At 36.0% G+C, this 12,307-nt stretch overlaps 1 protein-coding gene across 2 annotated transcripts in view; it reads left to right on the top strand.

The window, feature by feature from the left end:
• The window catches only part of B4GALT6 (beta-1,4-galactosyltransferase 6), a 62,819-nt gene extending 57,449 nt beyond the window's left edge, over window positions 1–5,370 (top strand). The window contains exons 7-9 of one of the 2 annotated variants that reach the window (XM_019631620.1): window positions 3,253–3,375; window positions 3,665–3,766; window positions 4,262–5,370. In XM_019631620.1, the coding sequence (XP_019487165.1) occupies window positions 3,253–3,375; window positions 3,665–3,766; window positions 4,262–4,409 (373 nt within the window). In that variant the 3' untranslated portion in view covers window positions 4,410–5,370. The remainder of the gene's footprint in view (window positions 1–3,252; window positions 3,376–3,664; window positions 3,767–4,261) is intronic. The other variant, XM_019631621.1, reaches the window with a different exon arrangement.
• The last annotated feature ends 6,937 nt before the right edge of the window (window positions 5,371–12,307 follow it).

Here is a 12,307-nt window from a genome sequence, read left to right as displayed (position 1 = left end):
ATCTTCTTTCTAAGCTATGGATCCTTGACTTGCCTTTAATAAGAAGAAACAAATTTTTTCATTCTCTGACTGGAGATACCTTCAAATGTAAACAGTCATCGACTCTGTGACAGTAACTTAAATGGACATTAAAGCGTGCAAGTCTGATCTGGGAAAGTGATCATAGTTTTCACTGGCTAATGGAAGTGGAGAGAAGAGACAATAGCCTGGAGCAGAAGAGACGTTGCCTGCCGCCCTGCTGACAGGCAGTGGTCTGACCAGGTGAATCAGCACTAAAACGGGAAAAGAATGGCGTTTTTACTTTTAGTGTTTTACTGGTCATTGTCATCATTGGAAAACCTTTTTCTTAATGCCACAGTATCTGAATACCACGCCTGGTGTTACCTTGGGAACGGTCATCCAGGTTCAGGATCTGGTTCTTAGCACTTCTGGAAACTCAATTTTGAGTAGCCTGCTAGACTCAAATTAGATTCAGGGTAATTGATTTTCACTAAAGACTATCATAAAGCTAATATGAACTAAAAACTCTAAATTAATTGTTTTACTTGGAAATATTAATTTCTAATGAATAAAATATTCATATCTACCTAGACTGATCCCAGGGTTAGTGGGGGATCTTGGAAGTTTAATAGAAATTCCAGTGGTAGCTTAGGGAGAATGACGGGGGTTAGGCAGCAGCAGGGCAGTGCAGACTTCAGCCTTGGGACAAAGCCTGATGAAGCATCTCTGCCCAAGGGTGCTCACTTTCACTCTGGTGGCTGCTGACCAGAAAGCCCAGGTCCCCAGGTTAGTGTTTCCCTCCCTTTTGTAAGATAAACACTGCTCAATTTTTGCTTGTCAAGCTTACGTTTTCTATTCTTCATCTATTCATATCTTTATTTTACATAATCTTTTTTATTTGGGGGATAATGCAATTGATTGTTTCTACTTAAGCAAAACAATAAGTGGTATTAATGTGCTTGCTAGTTTATACATGTCAGTACACACACACACACACACACACACACACACACACGCATCTATTTACTCATCTCAGGTTTCTCCCAAACCACTAGCCTGGGCAAGAATAATCCAACTGGTGTGAGAAACAGGGCAGCACCGTGAATATTTATTGGCCCTGGTGAACCCTAGCTGGTGTTACTACTAGAATCCTAACCTCCAAAATTCAAGCCTCATGGGGTCTCTTGGGACCCTGTGGTTGTCTTTGGTGTCTGTGTTGCTGTTACTGTCCTGGGGCGCTTTTGGTCTAGGTTGGGGCCAGGATTGCTTTCTCCTGCAACCCTAGAGTTCATGCAGGAGTGGCCTCTCCCATCTTCCGTGGCCACACAAGATCCCAGCTGGCTAACAGCACGTTTTCCCCACAGGGAACGAGGTGAGAGTCCCTTCAACAAAAAAAGTGAAATCTCCCTCCCTTTCTCAGAGGCAGCTGTGTTACATGGTCTAGGCCAGATTTCCTTCAGCGCGATTCTCAGATGTTATGTATGGTCGTGTTTCTTCTGCTGGCCCTGCACGTTGGCCTGGCCCCCTTAGGGGCTCTGGCATGCTACTCCCCAGTAGCACATTTGGGGCCGTAGGACTTCATTCAGGCTTGCAGGTCTAGGGGTGCTACCTCAACGTGAGAAAACCAGTCTGTATCTAAGTGAATAGCTGAGTTTGACAAATTCCTTGGAGTATGAGTTAAGGAAAGGTAATGAAAATGAAATCCAAATTTGAAAATATAGTCATTTCTTTGAGAAAGACAAATACCATATGATTTTACTTACATGTGGAATCTAAAAAACAAACAAACTGAACTCATAGATACAGAGAATAGGTGAGTGGTTACTAGAGGTGGGGGGAGCCCAGGATGGGCAGAATGGGTGAAGGTGCTCAAAGGTACAAACCTCCCGTTATAGGAGAAATAAGTCCTCCTGATGTAAAGTACAGCATGGTTACTATAGTTAACAGTACTGTATTGTGTATTTGAAGGTTATTAAGAGAGTAGATCTTAAAAGCCCTCATGTCTCTCTCTCTCTCTCTCTCTCTCTCTCTCTCTCTCTCTCTCTCTCTCTCTCACACACACACACACACACACACACAAGAATTTTGTAACTGTATGGTGATGAATGTTAACTAGATTTATTTTGATAATCATTTTGTTGTCAGAAAGTGGGCCCTTCTCCGCACAAAGTCCAGGTCCTTGGCAACTCGAGCAAAGAATTGAACGAGATGCCAGAGTAAAGTACTGAAAAAGTAGTTTATTTGAAGAGATAATACATTTCAAAGAAGTGGAAGTAGGCCTGAGCAGTAGAGAATGGCTCAAGGGCCCATTATTAGAAGAGAAATTACATTCCAAAGAGTTTGGAGCAGGCCACATGCGCAAAGGCTCAAAAAGGGAAGAAGCCGGCATCCAAAAAAAAGGGGAAAAGGGCGGACTTCCCAGGACTTGGGGTTTTTATCCCTTCTCTAGAATGGGCTGTTCCCCTAAGGGCGTGGGACCACTTGATTGGCACCTGTGATTGACAAGGGTTACTGCTCAGGTGCGAGTGACTGGTCTGATCTAGTTGGGTATTTTTCACCCATTTGTTTCAGGCGGTCACATCCTGCGGGGCGTGCAGGAATGCAGAGACCCAATGCCTCCCTCTAACTGCCTACCTAGTTTTCCCCTTGAGAGATGTGATTCCCATAAAATAGTCATTTTTCTAAACATTGCGTTAAAAGTAAACATTTGTAAATATCTGTGAGTATTTTGGGAGTATAATCGAAACAGATATGATCATGATAGGAATAGGCGCTTATCATTTCAAAATTAAATGCTAGACTTGTCTTTATAATTTATATATATATATATCCTGACCTATATAATACATAATGCATTTATAATTAAGTTCAATTAATCTAGAAAATTTTATTAGTTTAGCAACATCTAACGTTGTATTGACAGCTATTGATATACTTAAGTTTGGAGTGAAAATATACAATTTCTGAACACTAGGTTTAGTCACAATACTAAATATTAAATTTCAATTACTGTAGGTGTTTTACTTTGTGTTTTACATAAACACCTTTAGGTGTGCTTGTTTAACCAGAATATAAAAATGTTTTATTTCTTGGTGTACTTTATATTTCCCAGAATACGATTTAATCAACAGAATTATGTATTTGGAAAATAGAGGTGTATTTTGCAAAGCACATAAAAGCCTCGAAACTTGATTTCATATGGCAAACAGTTTTGATTTCATTTTAGGATGCTATATTCTGCTTTCTTTTTAGTCTTCCATATAAAGAGTTTTTCGGTGGTGTAAGTGGACTGACAGTGGAACAATTCAGAAAGATCAATGGTTTTCCTAATGCCTTCTGGGGATGGGGAGGAGAAGATGATGACCTTTGGAACAGGTATGTTGAGATCAACTTGCTTAGTAACAGAATTTCTATACATTTTTTTTCTTTTAGGTAAATTGTACTTTGCTAATTCAAGAAAAGATTCTTTGGGTTGGAAAATTTTTGAGATTCCTAAGTCTTATTTTGTGTTTCTTCTTTTTTTCATTAAAAAAAAATGCCTTTTGAAATTATTGACAGCACATCCATTAGAGCATTCTTTTGTATTTTAAATTGAACTTATGGAATCAATTTTTATGTCAGATTTTATTTCTTTATATTTTCATTTCCATATATTGTATCATAGAGTGCACTATGCTGGATATAATGTAACAAGACCAGAGGGGGACTTGGGGAAATACAAATCTATTCCTCATCATCACCGGGGTGAAGTCCAGTTTTTAGGACGGTAAGTTTAATATCCTCTTAAGATACCAAGGTTGCAAAATTATTTAATGTATGAAAGATTTTTAAAAGTGCATTGCGCCCCAGAAAAATCTCATGAAGGGAATTTTCTGTTAATATCATTTTTTATAAAAGTAAAGCATTTTTGTGCTTGTTTTGAAGAGATATGTATATATATAACTGCATACATACATACATTTTCAAGGGCCCAGTTAACTATTTATATAAAAAATGTTTTCTTAACATAAAACATAATACAGTTCATTTCTTAAAGATGTCTAAATCGTAAGAGTGCAGAATAATTTTTTCAGGTGGCATTTTAAGACATGTAAAAATGCTGATTTACAGCAATGGTTTAGAAAGGTTTTTAATTATGTATGAGAGCCAAAAATTGTAGAGCTTTAAATGCTTTAATTTATGAGAATGATCTTGAGCATACTTCTCAACAATTTTTCTTTTTGCACATTTCTGTTCCTTTTTTATTTCTCTAACACTATAGGTATAAATTGCTAAGGTATTCAAAAGAGCGTCAGTACATCGATGGGCTGAACAACTTAATATACATGCCAAAAATACTGGTTGATAGGTTGTATACAAATATATCTGTAAACCTCATGCCAGACTTAGCTCCAATTGAAGACTATTAGAACAAGTCGCTCTCCTGGCAAGAAGGACCACAATGCTGGATCATAAACTTGGAGTGCATGCTTCATGGAGGTCAGCGAATGGATGTGTCCTAGTGCCCTGTTCTGTAAGAAGAGCCGGCATCCTCAGTGTTCACAGTGTGGGATTGTACAGTCAGCCCTTCCTCCCATCTTCCGCGCTGAGACACACCCCTGTGGTGAGCACTGCAGAAACCAAATGCCATTGCTGAAGACTGGACGTTAAGAGAGCACCCTACAAAGAAAAAATTTTTTATACTGAAAATATATAATTTAATTCAAGAGAATGCTTTATTTCTGTTTAAACATATTTTGTACATATGTGATGTAAATTAATGGGTTCAAATTGTTGAAAAATTAAGCTGTGTTGCAGTTTTGCATGTAATTGGTTATGCCTTTATTGGACTTTTATAGACTTTTTTATTTGCATGGGAAAAAACAATGTAAATTTATGTTACTAAACAAAGGTTAACCCTTGTGTGAAATGAAAGAACTGTCAATAATTGACAGTCAACTAATACAGTAAACTGTTATACTAGTTTTGAGCTTTAGACCTTCAGCCTTCTGTGTGGAAGAAGTCACAGCTTTCTTATGGTCTTTAAAGGGTAAGAAGAAAGGGCTTAAATAGCTTTTCTTCCTACCAGCATTACCTGTATTTTTCCTTGCTTGCAATCTCATCAGATTTGCTAAATCACAACCATATTGTTTATGCATATTGCATGAGTATTACCAAGAAAATCTTAAAAGTTGTGATGTGACATGATATAAAGGACCTCTTTTTGTTAAATGTCTTTCATGTACCTCTTGTGTGTCAGGGATTTTGTGCCTCAAAAAATGTTCCCAGGTTGTGTGTGTTTGTACACTGTTTTTTGTTTGCTTGTTTTGTTTTGTTTTTTAGTTCATAGTGAACAGCACTTTTATTATTTCCAGTTCAGAAGAGCCAAAACATGTTTTTCATTTAAAGAAAATCAAAATGATTTTTTTAAAAAGAATGAGTTATAGAACACCCAGTAGTACTTATAATATACAAATGAATTATACTATAAGAAATTAAATGTTCTATTTTTATGAAGATAAATGCTTAGATAAAAACAGATTTTAATTTTAATTCTTAGACTCAGAATTTCAGGCTTAGAAAAGATTCATTTTAATGTTGGCCAATTTCATTCAAACTATGTATTTTTTTCACTTTTAAGAAATTATATCTCTGGTGTTAATTATTAAAATTCCCTCACTGAAAGCATAATTTAATAGAATTACATTATAATACATAATCAGTTATTTAAATACCGTATTTCCCCATGTATAATGCTCCCATGTATAAGATGCACCTTAATTTTGGGGTCCCAAATTTGAAAAGAAATGTATTACATAAAGTTATTGAACTCAAGTTTTATTCATCATAAAATTCATACAACTCCTCATCGCTGTCAAAACTCCCAACCATTAGCTTGTCCTCATCTGTGTCTGATGACGAATCACTGTCTTCATATATTGCCTCTCATGGCCTTCTTCAGCTGTGGCGTTTTCAGTAGGGTTTCTTCCCGTAGCCAGCCTCGGATTGTTTTCTCAGTTGGAGGAGAACCAAACTTATGTTCAGCAGCACAATTTCCATTCACTTTTGCAAACTTGATCACTTTTAACTTGAATTAACTTGAATGTACAAAAATCTTTTCTGAGCCATTTCTGGGCAGAACGTGGCAAAACGTAACCTACCATAATATACCCGTAACAAGTGCGAAACAATGAGCGCAAAGACAACAAGCGTGAAAAAGCGGGAAATGCAAGTAAGAAAATCTACAACCACTGTATAAGACGCACCCAGTTTTTAGACCTGAAATTTTTCCGGAAAAGGGTGCGTCTTATACATGGGGAAATACGGTACATTAATGTTTTGCGATACTTCTCAGAAAACAGGTCTTACCACCCGACATCAAATATATTACTTTATCTTGAATTTGGATGAAGTTTTTATGACAAAACCAAGCATTATTTTTACTTTGAAAATTATCAATTATTGTTAACCAAAGATTCTTTAGAATATCAAGATATTTTCACAAATTTAAAACAAAAAATTGTATATGTATAAAGTGAATCTTCAACAACAGTGAAAAACAATAAAAATCTATATTTGAGAAATGTTTGATAACATTTGCCTCATGGATTGTTCACCTAAAGCAGAAGTATGGCTATTTATCTCAGGTTATAAGTTTAATTTTGAAGTCTTATTTTCTATGGCAATATTGGTAACCCGATGACCACAACCCAAATCACAAAATAATTGAAATTCTTGTACTTTGAGAAAATTGATAGCTCTCTGTTATGATACCAAACAGAATTTTTTCACATTTATTTTTTAGAAATAATTCCAAAATATTTGTCTCATTTATTTGCTTGTACTGAAAATAATGAAAAATCAAACCTTCTGAAAAGATATTTGTTCTTAATTTGTGTATCTTCATCTGTCTCTCATAACCAATGTAGTTTTTTAATTCAATGAAATGAAAGAAAGTAAATTGGGAAAGTTAACATTTGTTGCTCACTGACAAGATAGTAGGGGCACAGAAACAAAATTAATCCATAAAATAAAAAAATAATTAAATATTTTAGTTGTGGGGAAAATTAGGACTGTTTCTGGGTTTTATTAGGAAAACTTTTTTTTTTAAAGTGTGGAGCTGCCCACATTTTAGAATCCTTTCATTATATACACTTGACAATTTTAAGAGAACTCAGTTCTACTACAGTCTGCCTTATTTTCTGGCATTAAGTCTAAGAGTAATTTTTGTTTTAGGAATGGGCCATGAATATTTTGCTTTTTCAGTTTTGAATATGATACGTCATCCTGTGAAAACCATCTTATTAGTTTGCTTTTTGTCTTTCGTTTGTGTTTTGCTTTTTAAGTGCAGACCTAAAATTGATTTTTGCCTATAAATAATGACTTTTATATGTTTCAGTACAGTGATAGTTTTGCCCAATTATCTTTATTGTATGAAAATAAACCTATTCCATGAAAATTAACAAATACATTGCAAATGCAAACTTTCTTTATAGTTATGTTTGGTGGATTTGTTAGTAAACACATATTCTTGCCTACTTTATCACGGGCAACGCTAGGTATCTCTACAGAAAAAGTATCATTTCATTTCTAAACAAATCAAGTCAAGCAAGTTGAAATCTTTCTAAAATTATGAAGATATCCTCTGATAACTTATTCATTGTATTTCTTAGTCTCAAAGTCAAGATATATATATATATATATATATATATATATATATATATATATATATATATATATATATATATATATATGTATGGACACAGAGCTATTATTATGAGGTCCCTATAGCACTACTGGGAAAGTTATATAGTGCCTTTCAACTAGAGAAAGTAGTAATGATTAATAGGCCTGTTTGTAGAAAAAGGAAAAGTGTTCACATTTCCTCTAATTGTGTCTAATTCATAGTGGAGACAGTCATTTAAATGTTTGCCAAAACTAGGATTTAATGGATATTTTTTAAAACCTAAATTTAAATTTCTGTTTGTATTTTGTGAAAAGGTGGTCAGTAAGAAAACTTGTTTACAATATTATGTAAGTACAAAGTTACATATTAAAAACTTGCTTATACTCCTTTCCCAGTCAAGAGATTGATATCCATTTTAAAACAAAATGAACAAATATGCAGTACAATATTCCCCCTCTTTTGAAGGCTCCCTCTGAGAGAAAGAAATTTTGTGTCATTTTATTTGGCCTTTGCTCGTCTCTGTTACATTTCTTTACGTATTTTTTTCAGACAAATATTAGCACTCTAGATTTTTTGCCTTGTATTTGCAAATATGCCCATTGAGAGGACCAAAATGGCCGTAGTGGTGTTTATCACAAAGAGGAAGTGTACTTAAGATTAGTTTATTTATTAAGATCTGAAAGGCTTTTACATAAATGCACTGAAATAAATGCTAGTAATTTCTTGTATTCTCTTTTTTTTGTTTTGCTTTGTTATTTTTGCTTCTCATGGAAATGTTTGTACTTTTTTATCATTGTCTTTTTTGAAATATAATGTTCTAAAGACTTTGTGTGATGATGTAATTATTTTCTCTTGGGAACTTTTTTTGAGTTATCTGGGTTTTTCTTTGTGTTTGTTTTCCTAAATTTCAAGTAAATTTTTTATGAATACCGTGGTTGCACTAGGATTGCAACAGAAACATAAGACTGTCACAGCATCTGCCTTTGCAACAGTTTCAGTTAAATACATTTAAGTATCACCTCATAGCTTTTTCCCCAAGAGACACAGTAATATTTAAATATTTGTCCTTGATACAATTGGGAATCTATTGTATCAAGATGGATATTTAATGAGCCACTTTCAGCTAACTTTTCTTTTCCCTGCACAACTTTAGTAAATTAAACTAGTATGTTATGGTCAATTTCCTTCTTGCTTTTTGAGTATCAAGTAGTATTGAAGATCTTTAATCAAAACAATCAAATCTCAAAAAAACCTAGGGACTAGATTTGCATTTGGGCTAGACTGTGAGATAATGACTTTTATCAAATTATTGGTAATGAATTCTAAGTATTAATTTTTATGCATAGTATGAGTTACTGGGATATTGCTGCTATATATCACAAATAAAGCCAATCATTACATCATAATCATTTAGTCATTTAAATCATGCAGAGTCATAAAATTGAGTCAGCTTAGTCTGCCGCAGGTTTCTACTTATGGTATTAATGTGTCCTCTGATGAAACATGCTGACTCAATTTAATGATGCTATTATATCGTGTGTGTGTGTGTGTGTGTGTGTGTGTGTGTGTGTGTGTGTGTGTGTGCAGTCTTCACACACATAGATTTAAGGTTGTAGAGATTCTGGAGCAAAATTGTTTTATTTAGAGAAGACTGTTCTTAAGGAGAATGTACTGTATTGATCTTGATTTAAGTAACAAGAAAAAGATAGTGCTATCGCTCAAAACTATACTGCAATGAAAAGAAAAATATATGAGTTGAAAAATAAAACTTGTATCTTTCTCAACACATTCCTATGACACATTGTGGTGGCTCGGAATTGCATTGCTAATTGAACCTTGCCAATTCCATCAGTTGAAGTTTGTGCTCGGGAGTCTATCTGAGAGGTATGAGACATTACCTAGCCTTAAGGAGTTTACTTACTGTGTTCTGTATGTAAAGCTGACAGAGTGGAAACAGCTGAAAACCCATGTGCTGTCAGGTGAGGTGCTCAGTTGTGGCATCTGCACACACTTGATTTTATATTTCACTAATGCAATGTTTGGCCAGTGGAGCAGCTTGGTTTTCTCCTACAAAGACTATTTGGTAGCTGTAAGCATATGCTTCAGGATAGTTGAGATAATTGTTCTTCTGCAATGGACCTTGAGGGTTTGTAGTTAATTTTTAGGAGGGCTGTGTGGAAGGTGGTGGCTATAGGCAAAGATTCAGGAATCAGAGCAATCTGAATTTGAATTCAGGGATCTACTGTCATTAGCTCTGAAATTTTAGCAAATTTTTAAACCTCTGTGGTCCCCAGTTTCTTGATCTCTCCATTGATAATGACAGGAACTACCTGAGGATTGTTGAAATGATTAAATAATCCAAATAACTGCCTGACACACTTTGCAAAAACTTGACTCAGATTAAGTCAGTTTTCAGCTTTTGAGTAACAATCTTTTCTTTCATGCAAATTGTCTTGGATTATAAAGAATGGTATCGCCATCTTTAATTCTACCAGGAAATGGAGTCAGTGATTACCCTAATACGTGGTGATGTATGTCAGCAGTAAAACTGGCAAAAGTGCACAATTAAAATGTAGCAGTAATAGCCATGAGAAGAAGCACAGCAAATGGGACTCAGGCTCTGTTCTCAGAAGGAGTGATTCCAGATAGATGGTGTGGAAAGCACCTGCTATAGAACTTAGGTCAAGGGGGACGTTCAGTCACTAATACCATCTCTCAGGATCACAGCTGAAGAGGTGAAGTGGCCACATGGGCCTCAGCTCCTGCTTTCTCCTCTGTTGCCTTTTGGGTTTGGCTTTTTCACCTATCCTCTTCTCAATTTTCTTGCACGACTCTTCCTCTGCCTTCCATTCTTCCCCTTTCTCCTCTCTTCTGACCAATAACTCACTTTCTAGGGCCACTTTCTAGCTCTGTCCAGTAGAATGTTCTACGATGTTGGAAATGTTCTATGACCGTGCTATCCAATATGGCAGCCACGAGTTACATGTGGCTATTAAGCATTTGATATGTGACTAGAGTGAGTAAGAAACTGGATTTTTAATTTTGTTGAATTTTAAATAAATTTAATAAGCCACAAACAGCCGGTGATCTCTCGAACTTGCAAAGCTTTCACTACATGGTTCCCCAAGGTATATGTATTCAGGAGACTCCCAAACCGTATCTCCAGCTCAGGATTCTTAGCTTCTGATCCACATTATCAGCTCATTGATCATCTCCATCTGCTTGTTCACAGAAATTTAAAACTCGGCATGTCCCAAGCTGAATTTATCATACCTCCCTCCAAAACCTAGCCTTTCTCCTGTTTTATCATCCACTTGGTAACTCAAGGAGGAATTCCTGAGCCATCCTCTCTTTCTCCATCCAGTCAACATTAACTCCACCTCTTAAGTCTCTTTCCAGTCCATTGGGTCTTTTGTTTCTACAACTACCCAGATCCTCCCCATCTTTTCTGACTACCAAAGGTGTGTTGTCTTCTTTGAATTCATCCTCCACATTGCCAGGAAAGTGTAGCTTTTGAAATACTACCATGCTTAAAATCTTTCAGTGGCTCTCCAGTGCCTACAGGATGAGGTCCAAGCATGTCTGCTTCTCATACCAGGTCCTTAATGACCTGACGTCTTCTTGCCTCTCAGAACCAGCACCTCACCCTGCATTCCTATCACACCCTTTCGATTCTCTGGCCGCCCAATGGCCAGTATCACACCTCTTGGCCTTTGCACGCTATCTTTTCTATCCTCGTCCACCAGAGGCTCCATGACGTGTCTCTTAAGACTCAGTAAGCTCTTCTGGAAGCCTTCTCTGGCCAACACAGGTAGAATTTGCCTCTCGTTCTCTTGTACTCCTGCCCCACAATCCATGAGCCCTGTTAAAGTATGTTTTATACTGTTCACTTATTTGTGTCCTTCATTTTTGTACTCCAGCATCTAGCACAGTGCTCAGTGAGTGAAGGATTCTGTCAGGGGAATGCTATTTGCCATCTAGTAGGACAGAACACGCCACAGCATTCTAAGTTACTCTTCCATTAATACATATATGCCATACCTACTTACTGAACTGTGTTAAGTAGGATCAGTGTCTTAATTATGACTATTAAGGGCCATCATCCAAATGTGTTTTGACTGACCTACAAATATAACTAATAGAGAGTCAGGTTCATCTTTTTTACTCAACATATATATTTTTTAATTAAAGTTTATCGAGGTGACAAGGATTAGTAAAGTTACATAGGTTTCAGCACTCAACTTATTTTAAAAATTTAAACGTTTACTAAGCTTTTAAAAATTAGTTATAGATTAACATATAGAAGAAAACAATAGCAAAGAATTCACTGCCAAGATAATTTTTATTAAATAAAAAAAATCAAGCATGGAAAGTGAAAGTCACCCTTCCTGTAAAATAAATGTTGTCACAAAACACAAATGTAATGATGTAAGAGACTGGGAGCAGATGCTGAAAACACCTGTTTACTTATCAAAGAGAAGGTGTTCATTTACCACTGGAACATAATTTCCATCTGAAGTAATTAAAAAAATATATCTAGGGCCTGCCGAGTGGCGCGATGGTTAAGAACTGGCTTGGGACGCCAGAGGGCCCCGGTTCAGATCCCACATATGAGGGCCAGTGACACTGCCCTCTACAGCT

The sequence above is a fragment of the Hipposideros armiger genome, unplaced genomic scaffold, assembly GCF_001890085.2.
Source record: "Hipposideros armiger isolate ML-2016 unplaced genomic scaffold, ASM189008v1 scaffold_1022, whole genome shotgun sequence".
In the NCBI taxonomy this organism is placed as follows: Eukaryota; Metazoa; Chordata; class Mammalia; order Chiroptera; family Hipposideridae; genus Hipposideros; species Hipposideros armiger.
This window is presented reverse-complemented; position numbering and strand designations above follow the sequence as displayed.